Source organism: Lissotriton vulgaris, chromosome 5 (genome assembly GCF_964263255.1).
Source record: "Lissotriton vulgaris chromosome 5, aLisVul1.2, whole genome shotgun sequence".
Classification (NCBI taxonomy): Eukaryota; Metazoa; Chordata; class Amphibia; order Caudata; family Salamandridae; genus Lissotriton; species Lissotriton vulgaris.
The window spans coordinates 1,137,556,095-1,137,576,856 of NC_141693.1; the positions used below are offsets into that span (position 1 = coordinate 1,137,556,095).

The following is a 20,762-nucleotide window of genomic DNA, read 5'->3' on the forward strand; positions in this document are numbered from 1 at the left end:
CCATAACTGCGATGAGGCTCTAGGGGTACACCTTGGATGACATAACGTGGATTGAATATAATGTGCTTTTGCCTGAAAATTGGGATCTGCCTTAAAGACCTTAAGACTTTAATTTTAAATGTATGAATGTGCACAAACCACGGTTGAATGTGAGATATTAACTTCTGTATTTTCTTTCACTACAGGTACCTGTTCTATTAATTTGGGAGAGTATGAGACACAGCACATGAAAGACAGAGAGGCTGGAGCAAAAGTTTTTTATAAGATCACGTTTATGAATGAACTAGTCGGATTTATCCCAGGTTACTGCCTGATGCAAGGCAATTAAACCACCCTTGTGACGCATGATGTGTTGCCTCTATCGCATAAGAATGTCGAAAGTCAGTCGAAGTACAAGATTTATAGCCCACTGGGACTGAATGTGAGACAATATCAAACGCTTTGCGGTTTATACAAGAAAAGACTGAAAAGTTAACACCATAAGCCCACTGAGGCTCAATTTCGATATTCAACAGGTGGAACGCTAAGCTAATGCACTAGCAAAAAGTAAGCCTGTTATTTTAGGCTGTAGGTTCGAATTACGGTTTTGCTAACCCTTAACCAAAATAATCAGTGAAAGTCTGTCTGATTTTGGCATGGCTCGTACAAATGAACTACCTTTACTTTTTCATGATTTCAATGAAATGTTTACTTTGATATGCTTAAGTTTGCTGTCCTTGATTGTGAGTCTGTCTTCATAGCTCCAGACATTTTTTGAAACGGGTAGTCTGTTGTCAGTGTCCACGAAATGAAAAGTCACATGATTTGCATTTAAACTGTATTGTAAACCAGCACCAACACTCGTGAACAAGGGGACGCAGTTCCCGAAACGCGTCGAGTGCATTGTGAATAAAACACAATAATTGAACTTGCTGTTGGCCCGGACATTGTTCTTGTGAGACTGAGAAGAACGACTAGTGTGGAATATATATATATGTTCCAGCAAAACCCCTGTTGACGTTTAGAAAATCGAAGTCAATAAAGGATAACCTTGTACAGAGTCATCTTATGCCACTTCATCCCAAATCTGGTGGTACTTTGAAAGACATGAGGGGTTTTTTTCCTTGTGGAAAATGTCGAGCCTGTGAGAACAGCAGACCGACTTTAACATACAATGTGCCAGGCCTCAGTAAACCCAGAATGATCAACAAATTTATCACCTGCACGACTCCATATGTAGTGTACTGTTTGGTCTGTCCCTGCGGGTTACAATATATCGGAAGTACAATCAACAACGTGAAACTCTGTATATTGTAACACCAAAGGGCAATCACCAATAAGGACGTAACTTACCCAGTAGCTCGACACTTTGCCAAAGTACATGGCAGCAACAGAGAACTGCTGCGTTACTATGGCATTGATCATGTGCCCCTACACCCCAGAGGGGGAGACAGATTTCTAAGTCTCCGTAGACTAGAGTCTAGATTCATAATAGATCTGCAAACTAGAAATCCATCTGGGCTCAACATAGGGGAAGAATTAACAGTGCACCTGGGCAAATGATCCTTTAATTCGACCATGAATATGTCTTTTCTGAGATAGACTGTGTCTGAAATATTCCTGATATAATGAAATGTCCTAATATGAATTCAAATGTGTCTTTACTAGGACAAGGCTTTTCATTTGCATTTTTTGGTTCCTATTCTGCATTTCAAACTTTTTTTCCCATTTTGTTATTATTTTGAATATCTACATGTATATTTATGTGTGAGCATCAATACCATACAGAACGAATATGAGAATTGGTATTCTGTTTCACACCAATGAATTATGGGAAGTGTATTTTTCTTAACTTCGTGCTTTCTTAGAAACACAATCAAATGAATATTGATGTTAATTTATCTCCGGAACACATTATGTTGTGTGATACCGGAGCTATGCCGATACACGGCTGGATTGTAATTTGTCTCCGGTTTAAGCTAACGATGCAGCGGGCTATTCATTTGATGTTGGAGAAATATCTCCGTTGGTAGATTTAGCCAGAGTGATGCCGATACACGGCGATATTTATAGCTTTCTGGCAGTGGGTCAATAGCCTTTACAAATGTTTATGATTATGCATATAACAATTTGAAGCATTAGTCGGATACGAAATGTTACTAACGTTTTGCATTTAAGAAAATATCTAATATGGCTGCCACGTTTTTACCAGCGTTTCACATCAAATGTTTTGTATTGGAAGTGTGTCCGCTCTCAGTTTCAATGAGGGTGTTTACAAAAATGTGCCGCGAGCAGCGTGTTGTCGACACTGAGGAAGGACTGTTGTCTGGAACGCGTCTGTCATCTCTGCCGTAGGCTCTGAATAAAATCTGTTGCCGTACCCGGAGTGCTTAAAGTCTTCTTTTTCAAGCTGTGAGGGAGACTAACGAGCTTCAATATATATATATATATATATATATATATATATATATATATATATATATATATATATATATATATATATATATATACTAGCAGCCCGCCCCGGCGTTGCCCGGGGCAGAAGGGGGCTGGGGGCAGCATCGCAGCAGGAGAGGCGCAGCAGAGCGGCCTGGAGCAGCAGAGCGTACTTACAGTGTTTCCTTGCTCCGGTTTTGTTGGTCCTGGCCGCTTCTGCCCACGCTTGTGTCTGCTGTTTCCCCCGATGTCCCGACTTTGAGTAAAAGGCTTGCAAGCACTCATGGCCCCCACCCGTCCCTCCGCCTGTCTCTGGGTGCGCACCCGCGGCTGCTTCACCTACCTCAGCCACCGCTCCTCCCCGCGCTGCTGAGTTTACCGCTCCACTGCTCCTCCGCTTCTCGCCGCTCCTCACCGCTTGTCCGCCACTCGCCGCTCCTCCCCACCTGTCCGCAGCTCCTCCCCGCGCTCAAGTCCGCCGCTCTTCCTCTTGCTCCTGAACTCTGCTCCTCCCCGCGCTCCCAATGTCATCACGCACGTCGCAGCCGGCGCTACTTGCAAGGGACTACTTTTTTTTATTCCTACTTTTTTTAAAGAACGTATATTTTTTATTTTTATATAGCCTATGTCCTTCTGCTTGCCCTGAGGTTTTCAAAGATGTCTTGGGTGTTTGGATTGGTGGTGTACTTTTCGAGTTTACCTGGCTCAAAGGACACAGTGCTCTCTTTATAATAGTAGTATAGATATATTCACTGAAAAAAACATAGATTATAGACCATATATAGTTAGGGATTAGCATTTACAAAACCTTATTTTACTCACACAAAACCATTGAAATTCGCATATATAGTTAGTTGCACTAACTATATATCGCGCACCCGCAATCCACTGCTGATGATGTCACATATTACATCATTCATGACATGGTCAGTGACATCACTGATGACATCACTGATGACATCTCAAATGACATCACTGATGACAACATCCAGTGACTGTATGTTTCTGTAAAGTTAAAATATGTCTTACATATTGAAGAATGAGTGAATGTATAAGTGTCTGGATGAAGGATTTAGTAGGTGAATGACTGACTGTATGAGTGAGTGATTAAATGTGTCTCACTGAGTGCATGGGTTAGTGACTAAACTGTCTTAATTTGTGCATCTTTATATCTGTTGTTCTGTAAACTGCTGCATGTGTTGATCAGTAGCTATATGAGTAACTATATGGATTATTGATTGGTTGCCCAAGTATTTGTATGGGAGACCGAGTGTGTGTGTGGGGGGCTTGGAGGTGTATGACTCTGTGCATAGATGTGTGAGCAGTTGATTCACTAGATGTATGGGTTCAAAAGTGCATGTGGAAACATCTGTATGGGCGGTTGACTGTGTGCATGAGTGTATTGGTGATTGAATAGATATCTCAGTGCTACATGTCAAAGTACATATGTAAAACAGTACATGTGAGAGTTGACATATATAAATAACTGTGCATAAGAGCCAGTAAATGTGTGAGTGGCTGTATGGATCATTGTGAACTTGTATCAGGGATTGTATAAGAGAGTAAATATGTGTTAGAATATGTTTGAATAAGTAAGGTGTGTATAACTGTATAGTTGAGGAAATGGAGGTGTGATTGATTCTTTGCATGACTGGCTAGGTGTGTGAGTAACTCCATGGATGAGTGACAGTCTGTGAGTGTCTGTTTACACTGATTGTATCTAAGGTTATATTAGAGTCTGAGAGGTTCATTGTATTATCACATAAATGATATCATCAGTGATGTGATCAGTAATGTCAAATGAAATGTCATCAGTGATGTCATCAGTGATGTCATCGGAGATGTCATCGGAGATGTCATCAGTGATGTCATCAGAGATATCACTGACCAGGTCATGAAGGATGTAATATGTGACATCATCAGCAGTGGATTGCGGGGGCGCGATATATAGTTAGTGCAACTAACTATATATGCGAATTTCGATGGTTTTGTGTGAGTAAAATAAGGTTTTGTAAATGCTAATTCCTAACTATATATGGTCTATAACCTATGGTTTTTTCAGTGCATTTCAATGGTTTTTTAATAGCAAATATCAAAGCTGTAAAATGTATTCTTCTTTTAAATGAAAAATATATTTTATATGTTTTTATTATAATTGTTTTATGCATCTGCCAAACCCTGACCTCTTAATAGTGCACTGTGGTGGAAATGATTTTGTGACTGACTGGGGTTGGTCTGGAAATGCTTTTAAAGGACACCTTTCATCAATTGATGACACTTTTTCCCCAAACTGCCTTGGTATATTCCAATATATGCCAAAGACAGAAATGGAACTGGTCCAACCAATTTTGTCCACAGTTTGAGAAAGCACGGAAACATGTGAATAAATCTTTCTGCTTACATGAGAGACTTTAGAATGGGTTCAATATACAACAATAACTTGCGTTGCAACATGCAAGACATCTACAGAGGAGATGGTGTGCACTTCTCAGATGAGGGGAATAGAATATTCCTCCTGAATTTAAAACTGTGCATTGGAACCTACTTGTAGGTACCTAAATCAGCCACAGAACCCAATAGCTCTTTTCAGAGCTACCCTACCTCTTATCATTCTAAACGTTTATCTTTTTCTAACTTTTTTCACTATTTTTCACCAAAGTACGCTCCCCGGTTCGCTTACCGGTGCGCGTACCGGGCGCTCCCCTGTGAAATTTTTCAAATTTGTATTTTTTATTTTTTGCATATATCAGCGTCCTAAGCCCCCCTCAGAAAACCTAGAGGGTCACAAAGTGTCTACCGTGCCCCCTTCTACCCATTCCGAACATTGTTTCCCCTCCATCTTGTGTCTCAATTCTACCGATACACAAAATGGAGGACTCCCGTAACGCTCCCGGTACGCGTACCGGGGCGCGCACCGGTGAGCGCTCGCTAAAAAAAGGTGGGAAACTAATCTACAGAAAAACCACTGGAGACACTTTCATCAAATATAGAATAGGCCCTACTACATAGCAGTCCCTACCATTTACCCAAATTTGATGGAATTCCATTGAGAAAATTATGCTGTAGGACTGACTAAATATCCTGAGGTAAATAACATGACAGAAACACATATGAAGTGTTAGAATTGACAACCAATTAAAATGTTACTTTCATTTTCTACTATTATTTCAAGACATTTGATTGGTTATGTACCTGAATATATATAAAGAAAGAGAGAGAAACACAGCCATTTTGACTACTTCCTGAAGTACATTTCAAGAGCATTTTGACTGTCAACTTTAACTTCTTTGTCAAAGGTAAGATATAATTTTAAAAATTTGAAAGGAGAACTATGTTATGCACTTTAAATTAAATAAGGAAAACGTTTTCAGATAGTTACATACTGTCCCTCTATAAGAGTTAGTCATTGAGAAAGACTTAATTATTTAAATTATTGATTGAGTTAGGCTTCTGTGGTATAATTATGAATTTACTTAGGCTTCATCACAGGCACTTTTTAATAGTTGTACTTCCTGCCTGAAACCATGCACTGCCCAAAGATTACTTCACTGTTAAAAACTCACAAGTACCTGTCTGAACTTAAACCCAACAGTGCCCTATCTCCACTGATATATTTTTTTTATGCAATTTACAGCAAGAAAATGGAAGCACAGCCAAAAGAAAATACAATTTCATTTGAAATTAAGATTGAAAGCAATCCAAACCAAGAAAAAGAAGAACTAGACTTTATGGATGAATCAGTAGACCAAGAATTATTAAAATGTGCTGAAGAATATGAATGTGATTCTTGGAATGAAAAGGAGGACATTCCTGATGATTTAATGTTACACATTCTCTTAGATTTTGAAAAATCAGAACAATAAATTTAAATTTTAAAAGTTAAAATTGTTTGAGACATTATTCTTTTTAATATGAAAATTATGAAATAGTACCCAAAAAGATAAAATATAAACTGAGACTTAAAATATACTGTGCAACTTTTTTTGTTACATAGTAAGTTTGCTCATAGTTACTTCCTTTCTCCCACTATATTATCTCCAATGTGTATTTAACATCTCTTTATCATCTCCTGCCTCCATGTTCTTTCTGCTTTCCTCACAGACTATGCTATGAATTCCATATACCACAATTACTTCTGAAACATGCAACATATCTACAAAGAAAACGGTGTATATTTATTTTTAGACTCTGCTTTTGTACCTACATGTTGGTACTTAAATAAAAAAAAAATTAAAAAAAATACAACAAAAAGAACAATCAATAAACATACAATATTTGAACATTCTTTCATTCTTTTTTCCGTATATTACGCTCCCCGGACCGCTTCCCGGTGCGCATACCGGGTTCTCCCCCCGCAAAAAAAACGATAATAAATTATTTTTTTTTGCCCCGCGGGGCCCTTTTGAAGCCCCCTCATCAAACCTAGGGGGTCAGGGAGGATTTACTCTGCCCCCCTTATGCTCATTTCCCCCATTGTTTTTGCCACCTCTTGTCTCGATCCTACCGAGACACAAGATGGCGGACTGTTTAGAATGTTCACAGTCACCAGGGAGCCAATCCGCTTCTCCTCGCGAAGTTCCGTTACGCGTCAGGTACGCGAACCGGGGCGCTAACCGGAGCGCTGTCTGGAGGTTCCTGGTGGGCTAGTTGGCCCCCAGAGACCCCCAGTTTTCAAGGGGAATTAGTTCCCCCTCTGCAAATGCGCCAGGGGGCTGCGTTGCAGAGGTGTAAAAAGGGGCATGGCCTCATTACACCCCTCTGCAATGCAGCACTCTGGCGCATACTGGAGGTTCCTGGTGGGCTAGTTGGCCCCTAGGGAGCCCCAGTATGCAAGGCGAATTAGATCCCCCTCGGCAAACGCGCCAGGGGGCTGCGTTGTTGAGGGGTGTAAAAAGTGGCGTGGCCTCATTAAACCTCTCTGCAACGCAGCTCCCTGGCCCATACTGAAGGTACCTGGTGGGCTAGTTGGCCCCCAGGGACCACCAGTATGCAAGGGGAATTGGTTCCCCCTCTGCAAATGCGCCAAGGGGCTGTGTTGCAGATAGGTGTAATGAGGCCACGCCCCTTTTTACATCTCTCTGCAACGCAGCCCCCTGGCGCATACTGGAGGTACCTGGTGGGCCAGTTGGCCCCTATGGACCCTCAGTATGCAAGGGGACCTAATGCCCCAACTTAGAACGCGTTATGGGCGTGTTTGCACAGTGGTGAAGGTAGGGGGCGGGGCTTGAGGTGATATGTGTGCAAACATGCCCTGTGGCGCGTTTTAAGTTGGGGGAATTAATTCCTCTTCAATCCAGAGGTCCCCTAGGGGCCAACTAGTCGACAAGGTACATCTAGTAAGCGCCAAGGAGCTGCGTGCCAGAGTGTTGTGAAAAGGGGGCGTACCCTCGGAACACCTCCCTGCAACGCAGCTCCCTGGCGCATACTGGAGGTACCTGATGGGCTAGTTGGCTCACAGGGACCTCAGGATTGAAGAGGAATTAATTCCCCAACCTAAAACGCGCCACAGGGCGTGTTTGCACACATGTCCCCTCAGGCCCCGCCCCCTTCCATCACTATTGAGCGAAATATTCCTCTAAAATCATCTGAACTACGAATTCCGATTTACTCACCTGTTATCACGAGAGACGTCAGTGCTGCATCTTTGAGCCCAGTACGGACCCTGAAAAGTAAATGTAACCAAACTTACTGTAACTTGAATTTCCTTCCATAGGCTAACATTGACTGATTTCACTTGGAAATTTTTCCAAGTGTGAAATTTTGGAACTTTAAAAATTCCTCAAAAATTAGCCTTACTACGAATTCCGATTTACTCACCTGTTATCTAATATACCTCAGTGCTGCATGTTTCATCTCACTACTGTTCCTCAAAAGTCAATTTAACTGTACGTACCAGTAACTTGAACTTCCTTCCATAGGATATCATTGGCTGCTATATAAAATATATATAAATTAAAAATATATAAAATAAAAAAATTACAATTTCAATATTTTTATAAACATTTTTTTTCAATTAATATTAAAAATGTCATGTGATTTAAAAAGTAAAATATCTAAAAATAAATACTTTAAACAATGTAGGAAATTAGTATAAAAAAATATAACAATACATTTAAAAATAATCATTTACATAACCTTTGAAATTCACTGAAAAAAACATAGGTTTCAGCCACGTTATAGTTAGGAATTAGCATTTAAAAAACCTTAGAAATTCACTGAAAAAAACATAGGTTTGACACATGTTATAGTTAGCTGGGCATTTCACTCATACAAAACCATTGGAATTCCCCTGTTTTAGTTAGTTCAGCTAACTATAACTCGCACGCCCGCAATGCACTGCTGATGACGTCACATATTACATCACTCATGACATCACTGATTACATCATCCTTGTGAAAGAGTGGCAGAGCTCCTCTCACACTAATATAACTTTTGATACACACATTGAAAAATAGAATTTAAAAATTTCAAAACAATGGAGATACCAATACCAGTTAAAACAACATAATCAGTAATTCCAAAATCTACATACACATCCACTCATCCACTTATTCACCAACAGTTCTATATAGTTACTCATACATGTAGTCACTCATCATATGTACTCATACACCTATACATTCTGTTACACACCTATACTCATACATAGTTACTCACACTCCTACTCACACATGCAATTAAACATCCATTTACTTGCATATATAGCTATACACACACCACTACACTTACTTCTACAGAAAAGTACACATACTTACTCTCTTAAACAGTCACTTACACAAACACATACTTATTTTTAAGGAACTCTTCCAATCTGTCACTCTCACATATACTCACTTATATACATCAATACTCACATATACTAGTTTAAAACATATGTAGTTACACATAAAGACACTATTGAGACAGCCATTAACTCACTAACACACCCATACACACACTCATCCAACCATACAGTCCTGTATACATGCTGTCTTCAAAGCACATACAGTGAGTCAGTCATTCATACATCTGTGCGCTAAGTAATATCTCCCACCGAACCATACAGACACTCATTCTGATACTCAAAAAAAACCAACTAATAACCCACATCGACACTTATGTAGCTACTCACCAACCCATGCAGCCACTTATAGACAAAGTGAGACACTGATACAGATATTTACATATTTAAACTTTACTCGCTAATACATGTATTCACTAAGATACACTTCGTAAGTCAGTTATGCAATCTTTTTTACAAAAAAAATCCATTTAGACACTTATTTACCCTTCCGTCGACCTTAAGATATACATATATAAAAAATATTTATTTTTCAGAAAGACAGAACATTCACTGGATGATGTCATCAGTGATGTCACTGCACAGGTCATGAGTGATGTAAAATGTGGCGTCCTTAGCAGTGCATTGCGGGTGCGCGAGTTATAGTTAGCTGAACTAACTATAACGGGGGAATTTCAATGGTTTTGTATGAGTGAAATGTCCAGCTAACTATAACGTGTGAAACCTATGGTTTTTTCAGTGAATTTCGAAGGTTTTTTAAATGCTAATTCCTAACTATAACGTGGCTGAAACCTATGTTTTTTTCAGTGAATATATACATACATACACACACACAAACAGTGGAAGGCCCGTTCTCTCAAATCAGAGGTATGTTTGATAGAACACGGCTGCTGCACTCCTCAACTACTCTTGTTGGGTAACCCCTGAAGAAACTAGTGTATATCCCTTAACCATCCTGCGTGAGAAACTTATTACTTACTTAAGGGTGGCGGCACAAGTGGCACTCGAGCAGTTACAGAAATATCCCTCTGCCCCGCCATAGTCCATTTGATAGAGGAAGATATGATCTGTTTATGCCCTTGAAATGTTAACTGTGGTGATGTGCGATAGGATGAACAGGTTTGAAGCCACCTGGTTTCCCTTTCGGACGTTTATGAACCACGGCCGGATATTAGTGCCTGATGTCGTTCGGGTCCCAGAGCAGGTTCAGAAAGTTTGGCTTTAGATAATGGACTGTAGTTAGAGCGGGACGTTCATGTAGGCACTCAACCCTGACCCTTTCCTCCATTGTTGATCTTACAGCTTATTCTATGACTTATAAAAGTGACGGGCAGTGATGTTTGGAATGTGACAATTTGCGTACAACACCATTTATTGTGATGTTTTTGAATTACTGAAAAAAAGCTAACATTTTTTTTTAATTTTACGAGCTACCTCTACTTATATGGTGGCATCTGTGACCTTGGTCAACCACCGATTTTGATGACGGCAACTCCTGCAGATTTCAGACTTGCAGACTAAGTAATGATAGATTACCTAATTCCAGATGCTAATGACAGGCAGGCACTGTGCCTTGCCTGTTTCAAAGATGGTCAGTGTTGCCAAGACGTGACCTCAGTACTTTTAGACTAAGCCTACATTCTGAAATTTACAGCTTCTCTGCAAGAGTTAGGGGAGGCTTAATAATGTTTATTTCCAAGGATTATTGGATGAAATAGTGGATTACTTAGTGGGACTCTGTTGGATAGTGAAGTTGAGAGAATGTACTCTCTGAAACTCTTACCAGGAGCTAATATTGACTAGCAGCAGCCTTCCAGATACCCATCAGTGATTTATATATTCCATTCCTTACCATTCACAATTGACCGGATTCAAGCTGTCTCGAATATATGCCGGTAGTATATATTAACAATTGTATAGCTATGTGTACCAATTCATTTAATATTACTAGAGTATTAGCACATGGGAGCAAAGGAAATTAAACGAAATGAAGTCCTAACATGAAATTGGTCTAATAAATCCTACATTATATTGTGTCACAGTGAAGAATGCAGCTGAAATAACTTCATACATTTCTCCCTTGATATTAGCATAGAGCACCATCCTCAAAAGCTCAATAGTCCAGTGACACTGCTCATTTTGTCCTTCACAGAGATTCAGCAGAATGATCTCATCTCTGTCAGTGTGTTCACGAGCTGGCAAAAAATGGCAATGTGAAATGCTGTACCCGAATGGACTGTACATCATATTAGGAAATAAGAATAAACAAACTAATATGATTCTGAAAGTATAATACAAAGGCAGAAATTCTCATAGCAAGATTAGATTGTATTTTAAAAATCTGATACATTATCAAAGGCAAAGATCGCAGGTCAGTTCTCTAAGAAACAGATAAGCTCCACAGTAATCTTTCCATAAGTCGTAAGACAGGACTGGGTGCATTGGTGTCAGTGCAAGTTGCTCAGTACAATAATTATTGCACAGAGAAAGAATACTGATTTAATGGAAGTCAAAGTTTGCTGCTGGTGGGACCTTTGATATGGAGCAAAGACAAACGCTTCACCGTTGCTACAGCTAGACTGTGGAACACTCTCCCTCTCCACCTTAAGTGTGCACCTACCGTGCTTAAGTTCAGAAAAAATCTGAAAACATGGCTATTCCATGCCTAGTTCCTTTTTCCTATGGAGAGTTCTGTGACACAGCGCCGAGACACCCTCGGGTATTTGCACGCTCTAAAAATCGCCAAAAATAAATAAATAAAATAAATATCACTATACTTTTTCACCAAATTGTATAATACTGTGCAGGACATTTTTCGTTCTCCCTGCTAGCATGGATGGTTCATACATCTGAAGAAATTGTCTGTAGGACTATGAAATGAAGTTTATATAATGAGGGAATTTTACCATTTCAATAAGTGTTTGCATTATTGTCAGCTTGCGTGAATGTGTTCTTTTCTTTGCAGAGCTGGTGTCGAGTGGTGGTTCAGGATGTAGATCTCGCATGTAAAAAATCACAACTGCTGTTTATAGACTTTGGAAATGAAGAAGAAGCTTCTCTTGACAGCGTTTATCCCCTGCACAGTAATGTTGGACTCCACCCACCTGCTGTGAGTTTTATTTTTGGGTATACTAATGTGATGTGCCTTCCTTGTAAGTTGCAGAAGTAATAATCTTGTTACAGAATCATAGAGGCACTCTCCTAGATTTGAAACCAGGTTATCAAGTCCAATAAGAAGAGTTTAAATAATTATGAATGTAAAAACAAAGGTTCTGATTTCAACGAAAAATATGTATTTGCTATTTTTCTGTACAGGTTTTTTTTTATAGAAATCAAGCTAGATAAATTGATATTAAATAATCTTACAAAACTATTTCAGAATGAAACATCCAACACCTTTTGGTTTCAGTGGTTGTTCAATTGACTTTCTTAATGTTATGCTTTGACCACTTGCTGAAGTAAAAGTCCTCTAAGGTCAGACGTTGGCCATTGCAATGGATAGTTATCAACTTCAGCCATGTCTCCGTCTGGTCCCTGGCATTTAGAATCTGGGGAAAACACATTTTGACAACAAGCAGCAGGCACGGATGACAAGCCGTGGCCTCTAGCCTTGCTTCTCTATTGGACATTGAGTCTATTTAACACAAAGACGATCTGCTCCTAGGAGGCATAAAGCAAGGATATCATTCAACAGAACCCACTGAGCTTAGGTTTTGACCATAATCAGTGGAATTTGTTGGCAATAATGATATTCAGCCACTAATTCCAAATATCACAAACTTAAAATTCATCTTAAATGTTGTGCTAGTTTAGACAAATAGTTTATGCATTTTAGAATCTGAATTCACTTTGCCATCATGTTTAGTTGCCTTGTGTATGTAACATATGACCTATGTAAATGTATAAGATTTTATGTTAAAGCATCGTATTAATCTACTACAGATGGTTGTGTGAATGTGTGCTGTAATTGTTTTTTTAGGACCGGTTTTATTTTTGATTATGCAGCAACACAGATCAATACCAGACCATCCAAAATGCACCTGGGTCTCGCCAAAAGCAGTTTATGTAGCACTGGTAATAAACCATGTACAACTCAAAAAGTTCAAACAAAGTTTGTTTGCCACAGTAGCCCATTGTTATCAGAATATTTTCGGAGTATCATTTCTCATTGCTTAGTCTTAATATGTTCATAAATACACACACTCTCTCACCCTAGGATTAATTGCAGTGTTTCTTTCTTGAACTCCAGATTAAACTCTTCTAAGCAAGCGTGCATCAATCAATCAAAATATCTATATTCAAATCTTTTTTGTCGATCCATAAAAGTACATAGACTAAAGCTATCATACAATAAAAAGTACTTTCTTTCTTACTTAATACCATACATTGTAGCTTAAAAGTTCATTCCATTAATTGGTAAAACTCCCTCAATAAACATCATCTTGCTTTCTCATAATTATAAGCATTATCAACCTAAGATCCCCATACAGTCATCTTCATGGACTAGATTATCCAGAGTTACAAGAGATTTTCTTCTTTTAATAGCCCAGTTTATGTATCCTGCAGCAGCTCGACATGCTAATTCATTATCAAGGGTGCATATAAAATTCATGGCATCCTTATGGAAGGAGAGATTCTTAAACCTAACAATTGGCCATAAAATTGTGAACCTAATATCTTGATAAAACTTGCTGAACAACATAAAGTTCATCGTGGACTGAGTGGTTTTCCCATCACATGGAAATCTGTGAATTCTTTTCTGCCATTTTTCATGTTTTTGGAATGCCACCAGTTCATGAATTGTACCCAGTCGTAGCCTTGTCAAGTTAAATCGGTCTTGAGTATTAGTAACTTTCACTAGGTATTCAGGTTTACCAGACAACATTATACAAGTCAAGTTTCAAGTTTAATGTTTATTGCTTGATTAATTAAAATCATCACAAACCCCCCCTACATAAATTAAATGAATTGCATCTACACGGGCAGCTAGGATTGTCATTATGAGAGCGATCGTATTATGTCCATGCTCTGTCTACCATACAATTAGTGTATAAAATGCTATTTTTATAAAATCATACTAAAACTGTATTAAGATCAAGTTACAGCAAAGAAATAACATTTCATGAGCCTCCAAGTGAGAGTGTGGAGAGGTCTTACATACATTTAAGTTTAGACATCGTCCGCTTTCAATAGGCAGCTGTTTACCAATTTCATATACTTGACTCCTCGGCAAGCCAGAATGTATGACAAACCCTCCAGCCAGCTTATCACTGCTTGTCTGCTAGAGCGAATGTTAAGGTTGATTAAAATCGCCTTTAGGTACTGTCTCCTTTAGCTTAACATGGCTGGACAGGCACACAACAAATGGGTCAGGGTTTCCTTTTGGTATCCGCATAAGCGACAACCTTCTGACTCAAAACGTGTCACCCAAGAGGGGGATAAATCCTTAGATACGTGCACCCCCATCTTGTACTTTAAGAAGCACATCTTTAAGTGGGAACTAAAGTGGGCGGATAAGTAGGCTTGTGGCTTTGTAGTCCTATATGATTTCACAACTGTCCATCTGTGCCGCCTCTTTGTGAGCACCGATTTATCTTCAATAAAGATTTCTTTTTGCTCGCGACATTCACAGTTTTATTAAAAGACAATCAATCCATCTTTTTCTCCCATGCTGGTTGAAGTTCCAAAGTGGCCAGAGATGTACTCGGGAAACTCCCCCAAGAGTTTGGAATTTCTTGCTCGTTCTGTGACCTAACTTTGTCCCAGCAAAGTCTGTTTAGAGTTTCTACTTCTGATTGCCGGAGAGTGTGGCAGAATTTAATGAAGTTACTCATTGCCCTGTATTTAAGATCCTGGAGCCCAAATTCCAGTCTTACCTGGGCAGGCGAGGCGCATTTTGGCAAATCAAAAACCGATTTGTAGATTTTTGACTGCAGTTCGTTCTGAAAATGTGAATCTTTTCCACACCAGAGGACGAGGCTGTAGGACACACTTGGCTGGATTTGGGCAGCCATAACTTTTAACAGATGCGAATAGTTTGGGCAGTCCAGTTTTCTGCGCAAGGATCTGTAAGCATAGATCAAGGACTGAGTCTTTGCTCTAAGGGCCAGTTTGTGCTCTTTGTGACTTGTGCCATGTCCAATTATTACGCCCAGATATTTGTATGAGTTTTTTTCTTCCACGTGAGCCCCGTTAACTCTCCATTTAAACTTTAATTTCCTACTGTCCACCAAGCGGACGACTTTTGTTTTATCTTTGTTTATCTCTAGCTGTTCCGAGTCCAAGTAGGATGCCAGGTTATTTATAGATCTTTGTAGCCCCACTGGGGTTTGGCTTAGCAAGACTATATTGTCTGCATATTGGAGGATTGGGACAGGCTCGTTTGCCAGTTTCGGGGGGTGGCAGTCTGGGTTTTCAAAGTGTCGGCCAATATCCGATAAATACAGATTAAAAAGGCTTGGGGCCAAGACACAGCCTTGCTTAAGACCACTTTGTGTAAGAATACTTCCAGTGGTGCTCAACCCATTTCCCAACTTGACTCTTGTCCAGGTGTCAGTGTACAAGTTTTTGATGGCAGTGAGGAGTATGTTTGGTAGGCCCCATCTTTTGAGTTTGCTCCATAAATAATTTCGGTTGACTCTGTCAAATGCTGATTGGATATCCACGAAACAGGCAAAGAGGCGAACTTTCCTTCTTTGCGCCTCTTCTGTCAGGAGGGCTAGGGTTGCAAGATTCGATTGAGTACCCATGCCTTGCCTGAATCCTGTTTGAAGTTTGGGGATAATGTTTTTTTCCTCCATCCAGCCTTGCAGATGGTTCAATAGACACGAGGCATATAATTGTGCTTCCACGTCAATCAACGAGATTAGTCTATAGTTCCCTGGCTTGCCGTGGTCTCCCTTTTTGTGTATGGGGTGGATGACAGTCCCCCTCCAGGAAACTGGGATGTTAGAATATACATAAATCTCGTTGAAGACTGAGGTTAGGATTTCAGACCACAACTCTGGGGGGTTGCTCCTGAAAATTGCATTTGGTATGCCATTTGGCCCAGCCGCTCCCTCAGACTTTAGTTTCTTTATGAGGCTTTTCAATTCTTTCGCATTTGTCAGAGGAGTTGGCTCTTTAAATGTAAAGTTTGAAGTTGATGTTACATGAACCGATACGTCTTGAGCCTCCTTTTGGTCATGGTGTTGCACCTGGGCTGCTTGTTCTAGGTCTCTCGTGGGTTGGTTGAACAAGGTGTTTACGTGGTCTGTCCAGATTTCTGCATCGATTTCTGCCTGTTGCTGAAGTGTTGGACCTGCTGTTAAAGTATTAATTATCCCCCAGAAATTGCTGCTGTTGGATTTTTTGCTAGCTGTTAATAGTTGCTGCCAGATTGAATCTTTATATACTGATTTTGCTTTCCCCAACTTCTTTCTATAAGTGCTCCTTAGGGCCTGCAACTTTATTTTTTCTTGTGTTTTTCTTGTGTTAAGCCCTTTTCTCCTTCTCGGGATAGGCGTTGCACTTCTCTTGCGATCTCTCTTTTGCACATTTTGAGATCTTGAGTGAACAAAGGCTCCCTTCTGGCTGTTTTTGAAGACCTCTGTTGCTTGGAAACCGGGAAGGTATGGAGCAAGAACTCGACTATTTGCTCCCAATGGTTTACGTGCGCCCGTTCTTGAACTGCGCTGGGGTTTCAATAAAGGCCTTTACTTTGTCCTCCATAACTTCTGAGGCTACTCCTCGCCACTTTACTTTGCGCAAATTGAAAGTTTCTGGGTGCTGGAAAATGGAGTTACTCTGAGAAGTTTTTATTCTATTCTTCAGAATCAGTGTTAGTGGGAGGTGGTCACTTTCTCCTCGTGGGATTATTCTAAAACTGTTAATTTCATAAAACAGTTTTGTGCTAGTAATGATAAAACCTATTGTCGAGGTGACTTTTCCACTCAGATATGTTGCCGCTGGTGGCGAGTCCCACGGGATTTACCGTTCATGATTATTAGGTCAAGTGCTGCTAATTTGCAGACAAAGTCGGACGCACCGTTCAGGACTTCACAGTTTATTCCCCGTTTAGTCGCTAAGAGATTGGTGTTAAAGTCACCGGCGATCAGCATATGAGCATTTGTGTGGCTTTTCTGCAATGCTTTTAGTAGTTTTATAAGGGTTATGTATTTACCATTTTGATTCTTTCTCTCTGGATGGATGTAAACATTTATTAGGAGGAGTTTTCTGTTTTTTTCCTTGCTGGTTACCTTGGTCACTTGGATCCAGTTTGCCCCTGTGTCTACTACTTCCGTTACCTAGCTCAAATTTTGGGTTATGTAGGTTGATAAGCCCCCTCTTGGATGGCCATAATTTGAGTATCTTTCTGGCAGGCAATGATGTTCGATGAAACCAGGTATTGAGGTTGCCCCCATGTTCCATGTTTCCTGAAGCAGGATAATTTGTTGTTGCATTAGAAAGGTTACAGTCTCTTGATCTTGGCCCATGTCCCTAAAACAATGCACATTCCATGAATAGAGCGAGATAATAATTAATTCATTGTTCCCCCTTACCGGTCCCGTTGATTCTATTCCTTGGTTAGGAATGCTTATCATTCAGCGTTTTATCAATCCAGGCCAAATCCTTGGGTTCCTGCGGGCTTCCCCCTGTTACCCAAGCTTTCGCTTTTGGGGTGCCTATTGGTTTGCAGGGACTTTGCTGGTGAGTTGGAATATGCTCCGCGTAAGCATGTGTGCTGGTGTGTTCGGGGGTTTTGCTCTTCATTTGAATTGTTTAGAAAGGGATACGGGTACCTTGGGCTTCTCGAATCTTCCGCTCATTACTACAATTTTGTCCACCAGGTCCTTGGACTCCCACGTTGTCAGGGACTCCTCTACCCCCCTTCGGGGTGTTTCCCTGAATTCCACAGAGATTAGATCTCGTGAACAGATTCCTTTTAGTTCGGGGATTTCATGGAAAAGTCTCAAGAGGTTTTCCCTGTTGAGCGTGTCCTGGATGCCTTTTGATGAGTATTCCGGGATAAGACCGCTTCAATTCACACAAGTCAATTTCAACTTGCTTTTCGAATGACTGTGGTGTGCTTTCATTTGTTCTCCATGGTCCTTAAAGGATTAGCGGGGGTTCTTCACTACTTCCTTGTTAGTACTCTGCACAGTTTTTAATTCTTACCTCTTGCCTGCCATTTGTAGAGCCCGAGTTCTTTTGGGACGACGTCTTTATTTGTGGGTCCACTTGCTCCTGGCCTGAGAGCTTACAGTGGCGATCCTTTACCCTCAGTATTACAGCAATTGTTTTCAGAGGGATTTGAGGGCTTGTTGGCACTGAGCCCTCCGACGTAGTTTCTGGGGGCTGCTGAAGTTCTGCTAAGTTGGGCCCCTCATGTGTCTCTGCTTGTTGCCATGCACAGTGTTGACCTTTTTTTATTTTGCCACCCCTCGGGCTGCTGTGTCCCGGCAGTTGCTGTTTTTCCATGTGTACTGCTTCGTCCTGTTCATTTTCATGTGATTTTTTCAGCCCATTTCGTGTTGTGATGCTCATCATTGCGTTGAGCCTGTGCTAACGAACCAGGTCTTGACCCGTTTCCGGAAGAGATGGTTATTGGTGATGACAGGATTAGTTGTTTGTTTATTATGGGACTATGGCCATCCTCCTGTGGTTCTGTCGTTTTGACATCCTGATTTCTTTGAGGATTCAGAGGAGTTGACGAGACCAAAACAGCTCTTCTTTGTGGGTTTGTTTTCTTTGGACTCGAGGTACATTGCTCCATTTCCTGGCCCATCCCTTCTAAAGACTCCAAGATTTCAATTAGGTTCGGCTCGCTTGTGTTGGAGAACGATTTGCCGGTCCGCAGTTCCTTTGAGGCTGCACTTGCTGCTGATTTTATTAGATCTATTTTTTCCTCCTTTGACCATCTTGTATTAGCACGGCACTGTTCTTTGTTTCCTTGGGGGGGTTCACCGATGTTAGGATTTACTATGAGTGAAAGGTCTTTTTGTTCCTGTATTGGACCTTCTGGACAGGAGTGAGCTTTTTCACGCTCTCTTCCTTTCCCCGCAGGGGCCTCTGGATCCAAGGATTCTGCAGTGTCTCCTGTGTTAATTATATTTGCTTTTGCTTTTGCTGTGGTTTCATTATGAGGTTCGGTTAATTCTCCCGATTTTATTTTGGGAATTAGTTCTGTCTTTTCAATAATTACCTGGTGCACCTGGGCTATTACTGATACCAATTTCCTGCCATCTGGATGAGCCAACTGATTCTCTGGAAATAGTTCTTGTGATGGTACCCTGTCTGGCGTTCCTCGAGTACCTCTAAGAGAAGGTTGTGTTTTTGCCGGCTGTATTGGGGTTGGTAGTAACACAGATTCCTTTTGGGGGGGCGTATATAGCCGCCATGGGGTCTTTTAAGAAGAAAAACTTTTGAATCCCTGTTTGAGTCGGATTGGAGTTTAACTTTGTTGGTGGGGTGGGGACTGAGACCAACCTGTCCCTGTGTCCCACTCAGTTTTCTCCGATGTTTGCTTGTGAAACCTCCTCCTCTTATGATTCACGTTTTGGTTTTTTATTTTTGTTTCTTTGTTTCCTTCGCGGTCTTGCTATGACCCCCTGGCAAATGGTTCCTGATCGCATCTCTGCAGAACCCTGACACTATGTTATTTTTTTAACGCACACCCTGGTGCTGGAGGCCGGCATGCGCTTCCTTGGCTTTTACTGGGAGGTTTTGTTTCCTGGCACTTCTCTTTTATTCGAGTCATGTATCTTGACACACTTGTTTTTTTCTGTTCTCTACAGGCTCTATCTTGACTTTGTTTCTCCATATACATTTTTTTGATTGAATTTTTACCGTATTGCAGAATTTCTACAGGTTTTGTCACTGTAAGATCTTTGTCTATTTGTTTCAGTAGCTTATCCATATACACTAGCCATGGGATTTTATTAAAATGATCCAATGTTAAATCATCCTTAATTATGTCCCTGGTAAACTGTGTGCTTTTTTGCACCAGATGTTATGCCAGTAGCATATAGCTCTTGCTTGTAATAGATCAGCAACATAAGGTGTATTGAATTCCTTGTGTAGGAGATATACAGAGGTAGACCTTGTTACAGCCAACATGCGGCAGAGAAAATAATTTTCACAGATTTGTAATGTATTTGCATTTGCATTTACATTGCCCCACACTACAGAGCTATAGGTTTCTACTAATAGGCATTTGCTACGATATAGTTTAAGCATATTGTTTATAGGTTCGCTACCTAACTTATTAGAATCTAAAAATGGCCTCCATGGTGTGGATTAGTGTAAATCTTGTCTGATCTAAATGAAGGCCCCAGTTAAGTGAAAATAGGATGCCTAGATAGGAGAAGCTTTGTACTTTAAATAGCTTATGTTCCCTCACATGATTGGTCTTTTTCTTAGCCCTACCCTGTTCACAGACCATCAAAAACGTATCGGACAGGTTTACTTTTAAGTCTCTTTGTTCCATGTGTGATGCAAAAGCTTCAATCAGTTGTTGTAAACCATGTGCAGTTCTGAATATTAAGACGGCATCATATGCATACAGTAGCAGAGGGGTTGGGCGAGA

The 20,762-nt window shown here is 40.4% G+C and overlaps 1 protein-coding gene across 2 annotated transcripts in view; it reads left to right on the plus strand.

Moving 5' to 3' along the window:
• Positions 1–20,762, plus strand: part of TDRD1 (tudor domain containing 1) — a 1,954,313-nt gene that overhangs the window by 641,378 nt on the left and 1,292,173 nt on the right. For both annotated transcript variants that reach the window (XM_086922877.1, XM_086922878.1), the window contains exon 9: positions 12,162–12,305. In XM_086922877.1, coding sequence (XP_086779003.1) covers positions 12,162–12,305 — 144 coding nt within the window. The remainder of the gene's footprint in view (positions 1–12,161; positions 12,306–20,762) is intronic.